Genomic DNA, 20351 nt, shown 5'->3' on the forward strand with positions numbered 1-20351 from the left:
AATCAATTACTTTGTGTTTTCTTTTTCAAATCTGATTTGCTTTCTTCATTTACATCTGATGAGCCCTGAATGCGAGCACTTGAAACATGTCAACTTTTTCCATCTTTATCTATTTTTTAAGCAAATGAAGTTTTTATATTTTCAAGTTATGTGAAGATTCTATTTATGACCTGCTTTTTTTTTCTGACGAGGAACGGAGGAAACGGCAGAACTGGGCAGCAAACAATGAGGAGGAATTGTCGAAACATGATAGTGAAAATATAGTAAAGCAATAATAGGTTATAAGTATAAAAATTCCAAAAGCAAATATACAGTTTATAACATAATAAATTACGCTAACTATTGTTTATAAAATATTAAAATAAAAATTTACATCATTATATACCAACATATATTAAAATGAAATAAAATCGTACAATAAAAGGCATTCTAAAAATGACAATTGAATTAAATATTAAATTATATTAACAATTTTTAATCAAAATAAAGTTGAAAGAGAAATAGAAATACCGAAAGTAAAGAAAGGTAATATCTTTGGACAAAAATATAATAATAATTTGAAATATTCGCGGGTTTCCGAATTAAGAGTCTATGCCGGTGGTCAAACAAGAACACATCATATGCTGATGTAAACAAAACAGTGCAACGTCACTTTAAGTTTATAACTTCACTTCGATAAAACATTACTTTTCAAGGTTTTTCTCACTGCTACTTAGTTTCTTATTTATTTAAAATGGTCCAGGAACGAAACAGAAATAGGCAGCCAGAGCTGTAGCCAACTTGTTTCCATAGTAACAATGATTATTGTTTAATCGGTGATAAAATTAAAAGGTGACATGCAGTTTATTGTGTTTTAATGAATTATCATTGAATTTATAGTTTGAATTAAATTATTTAATTTGTTTATTTCTTTACATTTATTATTATAATAGCAATTTTTTTTTGATCCTTCCAAAACTTTGTTTATTATCGGTAGTAGTTTTCAAAAACAGGACTTTCTTTCCTTATTTTAAAAGTTTTGAAATGAATAAATTCTTCTGAATATTCTGTATGTTTTAATATTTGATGGAAACCAATGTCGCTATTCTCATTATAGTAGCACTAATAATCATTGAATTATATAAACTAGCTATTTGTCAATCTTTAACCTAATTTGCACCGAAATTTCATTACCGAAAATGGGGTTAGTTTTGCATATGTACCTGTCCGGCCAACTGTCATTGCTTAAGCTCCAAGGGGTTTTTGTACTTTCAAAAATTTAAGTAATATATGTATGTAATGTTTGCCTGAGAGATGGCCATGAGCTATGCCCCTCAAATTCCTCTCTTTCAGTTATGCTTTCTTTTTTTTTAGTTTCTCGCGTTCCACTGCTCGATCTTTGGCGATTTCTTTAACAATCGGTACCAATGCGAAATTACAATCTCTCTATTAAATAACTTGGGGGGAAAATTTTTTGAGCAGAAAATTGACCAGGTTCTGCCTTAAACTGAGTGTTGATTGTTAAAGAATTAATGAAGTCTAGACCATAGTTACTAACTAAAAAAATTAGTGCTAATGTGTGTAAATGTTAATATTTGGCACCTAAGCCTTTATGATAGGCAAAAACTTTAATAAGCCATTTTCATCATTTGACTTTTCTTTCTCATTCTTCTTAGTATGTTAAATAAAAATTTCATTGAAAATATACAGTGTGATTGTATGAAAACTTGAAACCTTGAATAACTTTTTAATTAGAACAATTTTTTAAACATTAATGAAACACATCAATCTTTTGGAGGGAGACATTTAATCACACATTCTAATCGGTATGGGGACTTTACCCCTCCTCCAAGAAATAAAGGTGATAGCCCACAAAATTACATATTTTCTGCTTGGTAGGCCTTGAGGACAAAAAGATTGGCAACCACTGATCTAGATAACTATGTTTACCCTGAATGCATTATTCTTATTAGTTATAACTATCTTTTTGCTATTATGTTATTTAAAATTAAGTCATTTGGATTATTAAGATGCCACTGTCTAGTTCTGGGATATCTATTAAAAAATCTATAGTAGCTTACCAAGAGGTTTCTGCAAAATTTGCCCTTCAATCTTGACCTTTTTGTAGATTTTATATGTGTGTGTCTAACATTAAAAGCTTCAATTAATCTTTTTATGTTATTCCTTTTCTGTAAATCCTTTTCTTAATTTATTATTCAAAACGAAAAGCTTTCTCACACTTTAAAATTCACATCCTGTCTTTTAATCTATTTTAGGCTCAAGTATGCATTAATTAAAAGTAAGATATTTTTCCCTTTGCTCTTTGTGGGAATCGTGCGACCTATTTAATAAACCAATTACAATTGTTAAGTTTTCCCTAAAACGAAGCATTTTACGAATCTACTTTGCAAGATTTTCCCTTTCTTATATTGAGGAGCACAACAATTTTGTGTCCACTTTTATAGCTGTTCACACTCTAATAATTAGTAAATAAATTTTATACCCTCTTTCTCTACCTAAGACCTGTTTTTATCCTTCCACTTGGCAAAGACGTTATATATATATATATGTGTGAAGAAAATAGTTTTTACTCAAAAATTTCAGTTCTAGCAAAAGTTTTGAATGGATACAAAAATTATCACATAAGACTGAAAATGACTGGTTAAATTATAATTTATTTCTTATTTCAGTAGATAATGGCAGAAGAGGAGGAACTAGTTTGTAATTGGTTAGTATTTATTTATTTATTTTATAATTGCATTGAAGATATATTAGCTAGGATGATGCTTTAAAAGTCAGCTAATTCCTTTATTTACATATAGTACATACAAATGTAAACAAAAACAAATCTCGAGCTCCTTACCTTTAGGACTTTCGGTTAGACAGTTTACAACTGCTTGCAACAGCTTATTGTCCGAGGCAATATTTTTAAACAGATAATTTTGTTTCAAAAATTAAATAAATATTATAATCTCTTAATCAAATCTCCTATCTCCTCCATTTTATGAGAAATTAATGATATTAAATTCTGGTGAGTTTGAAGTGAAAATTTTTTATAGTTACTTATTGATATATTGTTAAAAAATAGTTGCAATATTCAGAAAAAACTCACTTTTTATACTGTCTTCATTTGGCTTCTTTTAACTTGTTTATTACTATTTATTCTTGTTGCAAGCAAGGCATACATTAATGTTGGTATTTAGTCAGAGTAATGTGACAAAGTTTATTTTGTATATTATCATTTAAACTTAAGTTTTGAAGTTAGTATAAGTTTTTCTGCCATGTGTCAAATTTCGCAGACTTTTCTTTTGTTTTCTTCGCTGAAGAATTTGAATGGTTGCTCATAGACTTCAATTTCATTTTGTATTAATTAAGCTTTTATGGTAAAGTCCTTTTAAATTATTATTTCTACGAGAAAACTATAGCATCAAACATTACGAAAGTAGAAGTGTTATAGTGTTCCAACTGCATTAAGATTAAAATTTTCTAAATTATAACATTTTAAAGTAAAGGCCTCTTTCATTAAATTTAAATGAGAAGGGTGATTAGGATTGCAAATCCCTGACAAAGTTTGGTATAGTAAGTAAAAAAAGTTTGCAATTAATAAAACTGAAAACTTGTTCAAAAAAAATGGGATTTTATCAAAAACCCTTCAGGATACACGGGGGAAAAAATATCTTTAATTGATAAGAGTATTTATGTTAAAAAAATTACCAATTTTCTGTTTACATAATAATTATATACCTACTAATTTTAGGAATGATGACAACAATCACTTTGATGTAATTATTGGACACATTGAAGATATAATAATTGGTAAGAAAAGTATTCATTATCTACGATTTTATATTTGCTTAGTTTTTCATTTCATCCTTCATAAACTCTTGTTATTTCATTGAATTTAGATCCAGAATTTGTCAACCTCCAAAATGATTTTATGAATAGACATTATGAAATATTTGAAGAATGTGAAGAAAATAAGCTTGAGTACATGGATATTTTTAATTCTTATGTATGTATGCATAAAAAATTTTGCGTCTTTTTTATGAAAATAATTTCATTATAAATGCTTTATTTATTTAATTATTTTTTGTTTATTTATAGTTGGACTAAGTTTTTATGTGTTCAACTACATATTTTGACAATTTAAAAAATCCCCGTAAGACTACAAAAATATGTTAACTTTTACTTGATTATGTATCTAAAACACACAAATAGAGGGAAATATGATGTAGCAGTTATTAAGAAATTAGAGGGTCTATTAAAAAACACCCATGATTGTGAATCAATGTTTGATCTGAAATAAAGACGATAGCTTTGTAATCGTCTTTGTTTCTTAATATGAAGCATGGTTTCGCTTTAAAAGACTAAATAACCAAAAATTTCAATTGTTATAAATTATGCATAAAAATTCCTGTTCAACCTAACCACTTAAGAAAAATGCCAATTAAATTCTTTATGAATGCTTAAAAAAAATTTTTTACATTAAGAAAGATAAGTAAAGATAAATTAAAATTACTGCAAGATACAATCTGAAACAAAATTCATGCTAGCAATCAGTGGCCGTTTGAAATTCACTTTTGTGCAGAAGTTTCCTTTAATGTAAATCCTATAGAACATCTTCCATAAACATATGGCTCTTCTTTAGAGGTTGATGTTGTTTAGAGGTAATCGTCAGAGGCTTAGTAATATACACATTCTTCTAACAATCAATAATGAAAATAATCAATCGTTGCAGATTTCGCCAAATTTGAAACTAGACAGTTTTGTCTCTATCTTTCTAATGTTTACATATAGATTTTTGTAAACCTCTAATGTTTACATTATGTTTACTTTTTTAGACAGAATTAATTGAAAAACATATTGAAACATCTCTACTGAGAAGAATGCCAGAGTTCTCTATGAAAGATTTCTTAAAAGATATTGCGTAAGTAATATTCTTAATAAAAAATTTTCTTGTTTTAAATTAGCTGAAAATATTTTAATGCACTGATTTACAGTATAACTTTGAGATAAATGATTTTTTTTTTTATTACTTTTACTTGTTATTTAGTTTAAATATTGTTAACCTATATTAAATTTTAACTGATGTATTCAAATACGAAAGTAATATTATTTACTTTACCTCTATAGTACAAAACTTGGTGTAGTAATATTAAAAAAATACTGTTAAATGTTCAAGATTTATGCAACCAACTTTTAATTGAAGCTTATATTATGAACTATATTTCTGAAGTGCCATGAGTTAAATATAATGATCTTGTATACGTGACATTTACTTTAAAATATGATGAACAGAAAGTATAGATATTTCACTTGTTCTGATTCCTTAAGTAGGGCATATTTAGACTATGTAATGACAGCATGTTAATAGCCATGTTACAAGTTTGCTGGGTTTTTTTTTTTTTATTTCTAAAATTTTATTAGAAAAGCATGGTAAATCAAAAATATATATATCTTTATTTCAACAAAAGAAATTCAAATATTTCAGAAATATGTAATTTCGGCATAATGAAAGTCAATAAAAAAATACAGAATCATGTTTTTCTGTTTTTTAGAATTCTGTTGTTTAATTAGCAATTTGATCAACCAGGAACACGTAGCTGAAAAAAATTTTTAGATGTTCCAGCTCCGCTCAAGATGAGCTGTAACTCTCGCAATTTTACTGTATATGTATGCGCACAATTGAGTTTCAGATTTTAATTTGAAATTTTTATTATAAAAAAATGCATTAAATGATAATAATTTTAAAGGTGCATAGCATAACCATCAGCTCGCACAGAAAATACAAATTTAATTCACAGTAAAGCTATTTGTTCAATCTTAAGAAAAGAATTGGATCCAAAAAATTTTCCTTAATATCTGATTCCCTTAATATCAAATCATTATAAATGCTATTTTTATACCAAAAATAGTCTAAAAATTTGTAACAAAGTTAGCCAACTTGCTAACTATTTTTATACCAAAAATAGTTAGCAAGTTGGCTAACGGGTAATGTCATTATCATGCCACAGGACTCTTGAAAGTCTGTAGGATACAATAAAATTACTATACCCATGGAATATGGGAAAATTTAGATCTCCAGGCAAAATACAGCTCCAGCTATCTCTGGGCTCCTGCTCCAACTTCGGGTACCTGTGATCAACTATGGGAGTTGAAAATACATTTTCTATGTTTCAATGTAATGCTTTTTTTTTGCTTTTTTTTTTTGAAATGATAATAATGGATACTTCATATAACTATGATATATTTTACTTAATCAAAAAGATTTGTTTTCACTAATTATAATTTTTTTTTAATTTAAATTTCATATAAACATTTTATAAAAATAGATGTTTCAAAAGAACTTGCTATTAATTGGGTTAGAAAGATATTTTAGTATACTAATACTTTCAAATTCATTTTTATTAAAAGCTCATCAAAAGATATTTTTTAACAATTCTACTTGTCTGAATCACCATATTTTTTGCCAAAAACCTTAAAACTTATTAAAAGAGCTATTTAAAACATATCTGGAATTCTTACTTCTGTTATCTTTTATAGAAAAAGACATTCAGAGTTGGAAGGTGATGTTTTTGATATATTAGTGAGCTTTACAGACTTTATATCTTTCAAAGAAATGTTTCTAGACTATAAAGCAGTAAGTTTAATATTTTTCCTACATTTTTAGATCACAATTTTGATTGGATCATTCTGAAAATGAATTCAACAAGTTATTTAAAATAGATTAGCAGCACTTTGTAATATATCTATGTTTTTTTCTGTATTGAGTTGAGGTTATAGAATATTAAATTAAGTCTGTGTTAATGTTTGAGTTTCAATCACAGCATTGTAAGAAAATTATTTTTTTTAATTACAATGTTAATAAAATTTATAAAAAATAAATCTATTGTTTATAAATCTTAAACAACTTTTATTGTAGTTCTGATCCAATAAAAGATACATAAAAGTGTGAAATTTCAGTACTAGTGAGTAAATATTACGATAATATTTGTAGCTTCTTTTATTCTATAAGGATAGATTGAACTATTTGATATTATTGTTAATATCAAATAGTTTCTCTCAATAGTTCAATAAGTTTCTTACTTTAATTTACAACATACAATAAAAGGTTTACAATAATTTACAAACTTATACCTTGCCAACATGTTAAGTCGTATATGCATGGACAAAATGTTAAGTTTTATACATGGACTTTTTACCCAAATAACGTGAGAAATAATAACTGTACCCAAATAAAACTAAAGAAATTTAGCAAGTTTCTCAATAAAGTATTTTTTTTTTAATAAATAACTTCTTTCACTATATTCAGTTTGGAATTTAGTTATTAAACCAAGTTCATTTAAACATTTATATTGCATGACTACATGGTAGTATAATATGATTGATTTATTACTAATACTACTACCATGTTTTGTATTGTATAAATTTTATTTTACAAAAATATCTTTTTAAAAAATCTCATTGTAATTGTGATCTGCTTTGAGATAAAAAGAGCATTAAAATAATGTGGATAATTGATTTCATTTAGTTACTATTGCAGTGATCCTAAATAACCATTTATATATAAAAAAAAAAAATCTAATGGTGACACAAGCATGTGATTCTTCCACTAATTTGTGGAATTTTCCGAAACTTAAAACCGTTGATTCGGGAACTACCATGAATCAATAATTTATATTTCAACATAATTTTCTCGAGGTTCTGCTAATCAAAATTTTATTTTTTTGCTAATGCAAAATCTTGTTGACTAGGCATTTATTCCACCCTTACAAGCAACCTCTTTATTTTCCGTTCTCATTTACGCACAATAACAACAAGAAAAACGCAACTTTAGATAAGCTTCGTGAAAAAAAAGCCATAATAACTAAAATTAAGGAACTACTGAGGCAAACACAAGAGTATAAAATTAGTAATGTTAAAAGTAATTCCAAAATTGCAAATATTTAAAATATTGTTCGCTAGAAAAAATGGTGTTTTTCTTTTTTTTTTTTTTTAAAAAACGTATATTTCAATAAGTTGCAATTTTGTTAAAAAAATTCTAATTTTTAACAAAAGAATTATTTAATCAATGTGATATATTTGCCCCTTTTTTGTTCGGCTATAATTATTTCGATTTAATTTTTAATATGATAGTACGAAATGGAAATCTCGAATCAGTATTTCAGTAATCACTTTTCAACGCACTTAATACCATTCTAAATCTGTGTTTCAATGTTATTATTAGATTTAAAAAATTTCTTTTTCTCTTTAAATTTTATAAATATCACTTTTGTGCATAGAAATGATAGTCTTTTAAATATCTTCTAAGTACAAGAGAGGAAAAAAACTTCACATTGAGAAAATTTTTTTAAATAATTACTTCCTCTTGCAATCACATGTCTGTGACAGTATTTGTGTTAAATAATGTGCAACAGAACAAGTTATGGTTTTATTTTGTTTACAGGCTAAAACTGGCTGTACTCCTGATTTATCTATTCAAAACAGTACAAAGGAATGTTCTCTGATAAATTCAAAGTAATTAAGTCTTGCCTACTCAGTTCTACTATCCTACATTTATGTGCCTTTGTATATAAAATTGTTTAAAAATCAGTTTTCAATTGTAAATTAGATTGTAAAAGTTGGAAATAAATATATTTATTAAAAAAAATTCATGTGCTATTTTCACAATTGAAATTAACACAATAAAGTTTGAGGGGGGAATTAAAGCAGTGATATTAAAAACAGATAGCTGGTTGAGTTGTAATAGGTAAATATCTTTAGATACTACTAGATTTTGAGTAAAAATATGTAAGAAAGAAATCATCCAATCTCTTTATCAGCAATGAGCATACTGCTATTAAAATTTCAGTTTATTAGATCTCATAATTCCTTTATTATTCTCAGATATTTCCTTTAAAAAAATTTAAAAATGGATTTTATTTCCACAAAAAAAGTTTTTGTTTCATAACCTAAAAAAAATTGGTTTACAGCCTTAACCTAGAAGAAGATTATCCAACCAAAATTGCTTTGCGAAATAATTGTAAACAAAATACAATTTTTAATGATATAGCAATTTTGAAAATAAGCTAACACTTCTTAACAAACATTTTGCCTTTGGTTTATCAATAACTTATTTAACATGTTATTTTTATTACTAAAATTTTATTTTTTGTACAGTGGGTCAAAAAAGTTTCAGAACGTTGACCAGTGCTGAAAGACAGCCTTTTTAGAAATTCGAAACTCTCAAATTGAGATCTAATTTTTTTTTTATTTAAATTTTCCTTTTCGTCCTCTGAACACAGTTATTTTTATTTTAAAATATTTAATCGTGAAGCATGTCGACAGGTTTTGAAACTATTCTTGGTTGATCTCGGTTTCGGGCTTCCAAAAGAATTTCAGCACCAGCAAAGACTTTCGACGTTTTTCTCAAACTCGATCTCTACAAGAATCAAAGAAAAGAAAAAAATTTACCGGAAGTGGGCGTCGCTTAAGTTTATCACCTACCATAGCATAGCAGACCCCTTCTTTTTCTAACAATTTACTATCCTCTCTTCACATCAATTTTCATAAGAAAGCAGATAAAAAAAAATATATATAACCCATGAAATTCCGCTTTTAAAGGTAAAAATGAAAGAAAAAATTTCAAACCCTTTCTTTTTCTAAAAATTTATTTCAACATCAATATTCATTAAAACATAAAAAACCATACTAAACTGGTAAAAATTTTACAAGATAAAATACGAAAGAAAAAAAAATGTTTTGTTTTGTAGAGTTATTTTTTATTTCTATAAAAGAATCGTGCGCCGCTCGTTATCACTTTTAAAAAAATGAATAACATAAATATAATATTTTAAATGAATTTTATGTAATTCATTTTTTATAATTAATTGAAGACTCGACTACGATTTAATCACCCAAATTTAATTAGCAAATTACCAGCGGCGGAAGATTCTTTTATAGAAATACAAAACAATTCAATTTTCAAAAAATCCGGTTCGTTATTTTGTTACAAGTTAAATAGACAGCAAAGGGGCCCACGTGATTAATGTCTATATATACCAGTGTTCAAAGCAGCATTTTGACTGTTACATTGAGTCAACCAAACGCGTCTAAAACTTCTCTTGGTCAACCGGAAATAACACGGAGCCATAAATCGAAGACATTACAAAGTATACAAGAAGATGAGTCCGAAAGCGCCTTTGGAAAAGAGATTGTATTGGTCATATAACTACTGGAAGATTAAGGTAATCCAATGTCCGCTTTGCTATGAAAATTTGACATTGGACGAGTATAGGAAGATTCATTCTCATTCCCAATCAAAACATGGTTTAAATGAAACGATTGAATGCATTTTTTATGGAAAATGCAAATTTTTAAATTCAAAAGCTGATAATGTCCACAGAGAAAAATGTTTTGCCCAGTTCCGAAAGGAGAATCAAAAAAATAAAAAATATTGTTTTTCCCACACCGATAACAACTCGATTGCTGGAACCAGTGCTGCGCCTGGAATCGATTCTGCTGCCGATACTCCTGAAAGTTATGCTCACAGATTATGTCCATGCGTTCAGTTTGATTCTTCTACATTTGGTTATCAACTCAACCATCGAGATATTGAGAAAGATTTGCAACAGATTGGATTTTATGACAACTACCCAGGAGATTTTCAACAATTGAAAGACACTGGTTTAATATCCGAGTTTAATGAAGGGAGCGGTTTGGGTCGAGAATCTTCGACCTTGTTTCGAACGTGTTTTCCAACGCATGGACGTTCTATTACGCGTTTGATCATAGTAGGCCTTTCATAGTTTCAAAATGAAAATGTCAGTGTTTGATTCCAGTCAATTGGTGGTCTCTTCCTTCTGGTGCTTGTGCGACAGTTGCACGACTCTTAAAAAGAATGCAATGGCTTCTAATAAACTGCATCGTCATACGATTGTGGCTGTTCGGGACCGAGCCGCCTATCTGAAAGCTTGGAAGACGGCCAAAGTGTCTCGTGAGTCAGAGAGATGCTGCAAAGGACAGAGAAAGCTCGCGACAGCTCTACATTTGGCAAATGCCATTCACTACGCATCCAGTGAAAAATCTCAATGTTCCGGATCACAGACTCCGGGAGTTGGACGAGGCGGACATTTTTACATCAATCGCCCATTACACGACCATGCAGTCATGTCCGTGAAAAGTTTACGGTCCAACGCTTAAACGGAATAGGTAAACCAGAAAAATCGCGATAAAGTTGTAATGAATTGGAATTGTGAAATGTCCCCACATGAAAAATATCGCGTGAAAATACTCGAAATCATGGATGCTCAAGAATGCCCCATTCCCTTGCGATGGGATTTGGAACCTCATCCTGCTGGAGATCAAAAAGTGTATTGGTTTGAGGACGATATCATGCAAGATCAGACTAATGAATGTCGCACCCACATTTTTTAATCAAGTAGAGGCTATGAAATACCAGATTCAAATGGGAAATTCTCTTCATCACAGAATGAAAAATTCATACTACACGTTAAATAAACAGCAGGTCCGTCAAATGAGTGTCATAGAGCACATGACCCAGAAACAGTGTTGAGATGAGTAAACTCTATGCAGAAATGGAAACACTGAAATGTGAAACTTACAACACGAAAATGAAACACTGAAGCGTAAAATTTCAGCTCTGGAACAACAAATGAGGGACTCGAAGAAACAGGCAACGCTTAATTTTAATGGTTGTGATGCGCCTAGAAGCAGTTTCAATGTGTCCTCTGGTCCATTTGTAGCCATGCAACCCCCAAAGTAGCATGTCCACACAAAAAATTTCTATTATATTTTATCTTGTAAAATTTACCAGTTTTGTATGTTTTTTTTAATGAAAATTGATGTTGAAATAAATTTTCAGGAAAAGAAAGGGTTTGAATTTTTTTCTTTCATTTTTACCTTTAAAAGACGCAATCTCATAAGTTTTATATTTTTTCTTATGTAAACTGATGTGAAGGGAGGATATTAAATTGTTAGAAAAAGAAGGGGTCCGCTATGCTAGGTGATGACCCTATTGTAGTCCCTGGTGATGACATTAAGCCATGCCCACTTCCGGTAAAAAAAAAATTATATTTTCTTTGATTCTTGTATAGATCGAGTTTGATAAAAGCGTCGAGAATCTTTGCTGGTGCTGAAATTCTTTTGGAAGCCCGAACCCGAGATCAACCAAGCGTCATTTCAAAACCTGTCGACATGCTCCACGATTAAATATTTTAAAATGAAAATAAATGCACCCAAATGAGCTTTTAAAATGAAAATAAATGCACCCAAAAGAGCTTTTAAAATGAAAATAAATGCACCCAAATGAGCTTTTAAAATGAAAATAAATTGATATTAAATATTTTAAAATAAAAATAACTGTGTTCAAAGGACGAAAAGGAAAATTGAAATAAAAAAAAATTTGATCTCAATTTGAGAATTTCTAAAAAGGCCGTTTTTCAATACTGGTCAACGTTCGGAAACATTTTTGACTCACAGTAAATTATCTCACAGGGTTCCCACTCTATGATGAGATTGAAATTCAAGGACTTTTCAAGGACCTAAACAAAATTTTCAAGGACCTTAATCTAAGACCAATTTTAAAAATTATTCTCTTCTATTTTACTAGAAGCAACAATGCTTGTTGTGGCAATAATTAATTTCAAATATAATACCTAAATGCTTTGCCTNGGACGAAAAGGAAAATTGAAATAAAAAAATAATTGATCTCAATTTGAGAATTTCTAAAAAGGCCGTTTTTCTATACTGGTCAACTTTCGGAAACATTTTTGACTCACAGTAAATTATCTCACTTTTGATCATTTTTTTAAAAAAATTTCAATATTCTATGATCGAAATATCTTTACACATCACTTTCCTTTTTTCTTAAAATGTACAGCAAAAGCAAAAATTCTAATTTTTTTAAAATTTATTATTTTAAAAACTTAAGCCTTAGTTTCAATGCACCCTAAAAAAAATTCGACTTAATACTTTACTTTAATTACGTTAATTTTTTAGTTACTATACCTCATTGAACACAAATAACATTTAAAAATATATTTAAATAATAATAATCTGTGCAATTTAGTATTCTGTCAATAATATTTAATTATAGACTTGTCTGTCAATAATTAAATATGATTGACAGGCTCAAAAATTTATAACATTATATCGAAAACAATGCAACATATTATGCAACAATTTATCCAACATATCGTTTTATTCAAGGATTTAAAAGCAATAAAAATTTCCAATTATTGATGCATTACTATAAATTATTTTTTGTTTATTTTTATTTTTCATATTTGAAAATATTGCAAAATTATTAGTTTTCAGCCTAGTGTCAGTGACATATCAGGCTGCATAACCAAATCTTTCAGCAAAAAATAAACACCTTTAAGTACTTTTTAAGCACTCAAAAAATATTTTCAAGCACTATATACATTAACAAATTGCAGAATAATTTTCCAAGACTTTACATGATCATGAGAAAATAACTAGTTTCTTACAAAGAACTCTTTTCTTGATTATATTAGCCATTATAAAATGATCGAGAGATTTTTTGGTTCGATATCAGAGGGTGGAAAATGAAGTCTGAAATTGAGAATATCTTGCAAAATGCAGCAGAGATAGCAATTATCTCGCCGAACCCAGCTCAGTAGACGCACATACGGACTCACAAGTATTTCATCAAACATGTAAAATTATTGGCCCTTTCATGCGCTATGGACCGACGGTACGCCAAAATGATTTGTGAAAACATTGAATAGAACAATGTGAAAAGCACGCTTTTGCATAATATGTGGCGAAAATCGACATGGTAACGAAAAAAAAATGTCATGTTCGAAAAGGGAGAATTAAGCACTTTTTAAAAACTCCCAATGGAAAAGAGCACTTTTAAGGGCTTTTAAATAACTAAAATCGAAAATAAGCACCTTTAAGCACTTATTTTAAAAACGCTATGCACCATATATAAATTATAGATTCTTTCCCAGTAAAACCCCTATTTCAAAATAAAAAATCACTCAGATACAAAACATAGAAATTTATTAACACAAAAATTTTAAAAAAATGCTTTTTTCAAATCATTAATACTTCTATTTGTACAAGTCTAGCATTTGTATCACCAGGCATACGATAGGGAATCATTCCAGCAAAGGTAATAAGAGCTGAAGCTTGAGTTCTCAAAAAACAAATGAACTGCAATAAAAAAGAAGTTATTAAAATTATATATTTAATGATGACAAATATTTTTTTTTAAAATAGCAACAAAATGTTAACTCAAAAAAAAAATTTAAGTTTGTTTAGCTACTAAATCCAAATCTCAAGAAAAGAATGCTTAACCAAAATCAATGAGCTTCAATATGTACAGTACTAGATAAAGTATAAAGCAGAACAAAAAGTTGCCAAATCTGAAACTTCACAGTTATAGTTGAATAAGCAAATTTATTTTCTACTTGTAAATGTAGAGCCTAATTGTTTTGCATGGCAATTTGCTTTTTGCACAGCATATTATTTCAATTACGGCAAAATTGACATAATCATTGAAAAATAACTTGGAAAAAAGTACAAAGTCGATGCTAATTACGTCTTTGTCAGGCATAAAATATATGAGAAAGAAGTTTGCTCCAGTAAAAGAAGCAAATCAGAGTTGTATAAAAGCAGATTTAGTAGATAGCACGTTCAATACAATGCCAAGAGGAACTCATTCAACAGGAGGTGAACAAGGTAGAATTTTAGCTTTTAAACAAATGGGCTTGAGTGGCTCTCAAATTGCAAAAATAATAGGACGATCCATGGCTGCAGCGAATAGTTACTTCAGGAATCCCGAAAGGTAGGGCAGTAAGCAGCTTATTGGAAGGTTAAAAAAAAATCATCAAGGCAAGTAAGTCGAATCTGGAAGCTTGCTTGTTACGGTTAGAAATCATTTAAGTAATAATTCCAACATTCAATTTAAAAATATTGAAGAAAAACTTTCGCTTACTAAATTGCACTAAGATGCTTGTTTAGCATTTGTAAAGAAACATCTTAAGAAAAGTATGAATTGGAGTGATTGGATCTTTTCTGGTGAAAAGAAGTTTAATTTGGATGGACCAGATGGCTGTCGATATTTTTGGTACGGCTTACGAATTGAACCCCACTTATTTTTCAAATGTCGATATGATGGTGGGATGGTCACGATTTGGGCCATTTTTACTGCGGGCGGTGAAATTCCAAATTATGTTTTTACAAACTGAAATGAATTTAATTATGTATCAGGATATATTGATAGATAATTTATTGCTTGTTGCTCCTCTTACAACAACTGGAGACTGGACATTCCAATAGGACAATGCAGCAGTCCATACTTCATATTCAACTACATTTGTGATTTTTTTCGAGGAACCAAGAACATTTTGAAAATTTCTTCATCAAATAACTTCCAAATAGTGAAGTGAATTTTCTATTTAACAAATTTTCTTTGAGATACATTTTCCCTATTTCCCGAAATATTTCAGAACATTTAGATTTTATAGGGGTTATAACATTTAGACTTTGAATTGATTTTCGCAGCCACTTAACTATTTGAGAAAGCAGTAAAATCCCTTTCTCCTTCTGTCTGCATTTCAAACTGAAAACTCGGACAAAACGGATTTAATCAGTAACAATTAAACCACATGTGGTAATGTATGTTCAAAATTACTTTTATAATAATTGCAGCTATCATTTTATACATAAATTTAGCTATTTTTAGTAAAAAATGTACGCAGCATGATAGTGTAACATTGGATAATGCTTTGCTCGATGCTTCTTCCATACAGATTTCTTTTATGGCTAAGATTTATAAAATAAATAGAGTTTACAAGATAAAGGTGTATCCATTGCTATTTTAATTATGTCTAGTGTTTATGAATTTAAATTTTGTTTTGTGTTGTTCAAGTATTTCTAAAGGCGTTTTTCTATTTAACGAATTTTCCATATAACGAACTTATTATCGGGATTTAGCGATAGAGGTTTGACAGTATATCCTGGAGGAAAGCAAATGAGGTTAAATCCCATGATTGGCCATCTCAAAGTCCATAATCTAAATCTGGTAGAAAATCTTTAGGGCATATTAGTAAAAAACGTTTAGAGATCTGGTTGATAATTCAAGAGCAAATCGGATTTGATTGATGCAACCAAGATGTCTCAGAACAATATTGATATCAGCACTTTACGAACTCTATCTGAGCCCACGAATGCGAGGTTGATAAATGTATTAAAAAACAAATGATCTCACATTGATTACTGATGTAATAATTGTAATGACTTCATACTCCAACTTACTTTGTGTTGAAATCTTATTATGACAAATAAAGTAATGTGTAATACATTTTGCTATTAATGTCATTTTGCTTCTGATTTTATTACGTCATAATGTATGGCTATACTACGAAAAAATAATACTGTGCCGAAAATATTACATCTCCACTGCCTCACCAAGAACATATAGGTTTTCGAAGCTAATGTTTCTATGACAGAAAGCAGAATTACTTTACTTATCAGGGGTCTGTCAGGGCAAATTTACTACCGTTTAGAGGTACCTTCACAAATTCACCGTTTGGTCAAACAGTACTTCCACAAATTCAACTATATGAAAAACGGTACTTTCATAAAATACTTTTTTTTAAAAAGCAAATTTTAATATTTTCCTCCATGCCTTTTAAAACTTTGTGGTACAATTGTCCTTTATTATGAGTTAGCAGATTATAAATTTATGATTGAATATATATTTCTTTCTCTTTTTTTCATCGATAAAAATCTTTGTCTTAATTTATACTTATAAATATTTAATTTTTACAACTACTCAGTATTAACCGAATTCAACGTCAAAACTTGTCTCAGTATGTTAATATTAAAAATCTGTTATTTTATCTGAGTATACTGTTATCTCAATATGCTAAGTGTCCTGAGTTCTTGGTAAAATACTAATCAAAAGGATATTGTGTACATGTTAAGTTGATTTTTTAATTTTCCCAAATTATTTCTAAATTTTCACAAAATAGGTACCTTTTAAAAAAACCTAGGCAGACCCCGGCTTATGTATTGTGAAATAAAAAAACTATATAAATCCTTTCATATTGCGTTTTATCACTTTTTTCAGAGGCTTTATATTTTTTTCCAGCACTGTATAATGAAATTTAGGGAGAGAGAAGGTACATAAGAAATTATTAGAGTATGTAAGAAATTTCAAGGGTAACATGTAATGAACTTGTTACCCATTTTTATTAAAAGTAACAAAATAAATAGCTAGTATAAGTACATGTCTCAAAAAAGGATAAGAATTAAAAAAGAAAAAAATACCTTTTCTTTATTTGCATTTTCATTTAAAAATCTGGAATCTTGATTGCTGGTACCTGATTGCCTGAATAAATAAAACTAAATTTTTAACATAGATAATAAATAAATAAGGATTTAATTAAGTATTCAAAAAAGCACTTAATAAAAAATTTATATCACATATATAGCAAAAAATTCAAAGTCAAAATGAAAAATCTAACTTAATTTTAAAGTGAAATTGAATATTCATCATGAGTATTGTTTTAAAAAAAATTTTCTCTCATTTTGCAATATTACAGCTTTTTATAATTTGTTTACATGCTGATTAGACAAAAATTTAAAACATTTCTTCGTTAATCAATGCAGTCAAATTCGCTTAACATGAGTGCAGAATTCACTCATTACAATCTAGTGCTTGTGAAAAACAAGTTCCTGGACAAATTATAAAAGTCCATATATGATTAATTAAAAGTATAGTACTAAATCTGTTTTTTTTTAATAGAGTACAAAATAAGTTTGTTAATTTGCGTTGAAATGTTTTATTGTCTTCCTGTTGAGTTAATGTTCTTCAGATAACATGCATTCCCAAAATACATCGTCAATATCAAAAAGGAATTTGTCAATTCAAAGAACTTCAAAAAGTAATATTTTTATGAAGGGATTAGTTGTATACCAGTATAGATGTTATAATTTAACACTGTACCAAGTATTTCTGGTTTTTACATTAAATCTGGGTTCTCATTAAATCAAGACTTGTTATAGGCAAATTCAACTTTACTTGGCTGATAAAAAAAATTAGGGAAAGATTTTAGATTAGAATTATTTTTAAAAAATAGCTTTAATTTTCGAAATTAAAAATAAAATATATAATAGGGTCAAAATTTATAATATATACAGATAAACTAAAGAAATTTTAAGAATTATTTAGTAGTAAACACAGAATACTAAATGTCAGTAAATTTGATAGTTATTACAACAAAAAAAAAAAACAAAAAAACATACTTGGCCCTTTTATATTCAGCATAAAGGATATTCATAGTGGCTAAAAGAATATCAGGAAAGTTCCGTCTCACCTATAAAATGTAGATTTTTTATCATTTCTATCACAAAAATATATCTATGTAATTTGGGGTTGAGAGCAGAAAAACATAAAACAATACCTCTTCTGAATACGTTGAAAACGCAGTTACTTTTTGCTCCACCTCCTGATTGTTAAAGGGTAAGAGTTTCAGAGCTTTTATCATCTAAATATTTGAATATACATCACTTTTAACCATAATACACAACTAATATTAAAAAACATAAATACAAAATAATACAAATAAATTAATGCTTTTTTTAATCCCTTTTGCCCACCTGTTAAGTTGTTCTAATGTTCTATTTATTTTTTAATATGTATTATTTGTAAACTTTTTACATATGAGCACATACTGTAATTTCAGAAAGATACGCCGCACAAAATTTTACCATGTGATCTATCGCTAAGTTAATGCATCCGTTACAAATATTAAGTTACATACAAAATAAATTATTACATGTTTAAAAAACATTAAATATTAATTCATTGTATAGTTATTATATATACAATGAATTAATATATGTGATCTTATTTAAAATCAGAAATTATTTTCAAATGTACGTAAAATTGTACCATGTACAATTGTGCGCAATTCAAATGCAATACAATCGCAAACACATTACCTTAATAAATATTAATTTAAAATATTCGAATTTTATAAACCAAGTCATTAAGAACCTAAATATAATTAAAATAAGTTATCAAAATACAATAAATTGAGGAAAAGAATCTAACTAGCGGCAAAATTGTACCAGATAAACAATTGCGATCACATCATGTCGCTTTATTGTAATTTGATTTGAAATACTTAAATATTATTAAATCAAATAATTAAAAAATATTCAGAAAATAAAGTTAACATTAAAGGATTTTTACTTTGGGCCATATATTCTAGATTGTGGCTACCCCCTATATTTCAGAAATTTGAATCTGTCAACAAAAAAAAAGGTATGTTTATTCAGAGAAAGTAGGTGTTTGAGTCTGATTTCGCACCTTAAAATATCGCCTTCACTAATTAATTAGCATAATTTTTTAGTCACACTGTTGAACCATTAATATTGAGTCCTAGATTCGAAAAATCCAATCATTAGATAAAAAGTTAGTCAGGGTGGTCCGTTTATTTTTTTGCACAGTGCATAGAACTAAAACAGCATATAGACATATATCTAACTAATTAACTATAAAGCACAGTGATAAACAACAGAAGCTGCATCGCACACCGCAACTTGAAGACCATTTGAATGTTATGTCACAATCTCCTCCTGTTTTCAAAAATTTCCACAAATCCTGTTAAGACATAGAACAGTAGGGAACCGATTATCCGGAACGATCGGGACCATCGCTATTCCGGATAACTGATTTTTCCGGTTTTCTGAATCGCTACAAAAAGCCGTTTTTTTATTGTTAAACCCAAATAAAAATATTTTTTTTTGGAAATAATCTTAAAAAGAAAGAAAAACGATGAAGTAATATACTAATGATTATTTCCAAAATGATGGTAAGGTGAACATCCTTCAAAAAAGAAAGAAAAATCCTAAAATCTTATGAAGAAAAAAAAAATTTTTTTTTAAATGGCGGGAAAATTTATCGAATTTCGTTCCGGTTTTTTGGTTTTCCGGTTTTCTGATTTCCGGATAACGGGTTCTGTACTGTACTATCAAATTAAACTTTAATAACTGAAACCTAAAAATAAATTTAAACTTACATCTAATGCTTGAGTATGTTGATTTTTGTGATAAAAATTAAAAAATGACATGAGATCGAGCAGAAGGAAAAAGGTAGCTGAGGTCTCTGGATTTGCAGAATGTCCCTGAATTTTGTACCTGAAAATATTTTCATCATGACATCACATATTTTTCAAGTTTAAGTAGGTAATGTGTAATGTTATAAATGTTGTAAAATATGTAGAAAAAAATATTATACACTATGGTAGTAGTTTCCAACCAATGGGGAATAAGGTTAGTCTGATTACACATACGATTTCTACTGCAGACAGGACCCCTTCAGAAATTTA

At 28.5% G+C, this 20351-nt stretch overlaps 2 protein-coding genes across 4 annotated transcripts in view; one reads left to right on the forward strand and one right to left on the reverse strand.

Annotated features, from left to right (window-relative positions):
* The first annotated feature begins 716 nt into the window (after positions 1-716).
* Positions 717-8629, forward strand: LOC107449743 (ADP-ribosylation factor-like protein 2-binding protein). Of its 2 annotated transcripts, none has more exons than XM_016065375.4 (7): positions 717-831; positions 2670-2707; positions 3737-3795; positions 3885-3991; positions 4821-4906; positions 6523-6619; positions 8426-8629. In XM_016065375.4, exons 2-7 carry the CDS (start codon positions 2676-2678, stop codon positions 8498-8500), a joined length of 456 nt encoding a protein of 151 aa, XP_015920861.1. In that variant the 5' UTR covers positions 717-831; positions 2670-2675; the 3' UTR covers positions 8501-8629. The 2 variants fall into 2 exon arrangements, with proteins under 2 accessions (XP_015920861.1, XP_015920862.1); XM_016065376.4 differs by having other exon boundaries at positions 744-831; positions 2673-2707.
* A 5361-nt stretch (positions 8630-13990) lies between these two features.
* Positions 13991-20351, reverse strand: part of LOC107449724 (nuclear pore complex protein Nup93) — a 38087-nt gene continuing 31726 nt past the window's right edge. For both annotated transcript variants that reach the window (XM_043039586.2, XM_043039585.1), the window contains exons 20-24: positions 20043-20160; positions 18420-18503; positions 18262-18332; positions 17284-17344; positions 13991-14160 (exon numbers count right to left, since the gene is read on the reverse strand). In XM_043039586.2, coding sequence (XP_042895520.1) covers positions 14041-14160; positions 17284-17344; positions 18262-18332; positions 18420-18503; positions 20043-20160 — 454 coding nt within the window. In that variant the 3' untranslated portion in view covers positions 13991-14040. The remainder of the gene's footprint in view (positions 14161-17283; positions 17345-18261; positions 18333-18419; positions 18504-20042; positions 20161-20351) is intronic.

The sequence above is a fragment of the Parasteatoda tepidariorum genome, chromosome 7 (assembly GCF_043381705.1).
Source record: "Parasteatoda tepidariorum isolate YZ-2023 chromosome 7, CAS_Ptep_4.0, whole genome shotgun sequence".
NCBI lineage: Eukaryota > Metazoa > Arthropoda > Arachnida > Araneae > Theridiidae > Parasteatoda > Parasteatoda tepidariorum.

Bases quoted from the DNA above. Each gene is read 5' to 3' on its own strand.
- LOC107449743 (XM_016065375.4), top strand. From the start codon at position 2,676: ATGGCAGAAGAGGAGGAACTAGTTTGTAATTG. The intron at 3,796-3,884 runs GTAAGAAAAGTA...CATTGAATTTAG, and splicing joins CATTGAAGATATAATAATTG to ATCCAGAATTTGTCAACCTC. The intron at 4,907-6,522 runs GTAAGTAATATT...TATCTTTTATAG, and splicing joins GATTTCTTAAAAGATATTGC to AAAAAGACATTCAGAGTTGG.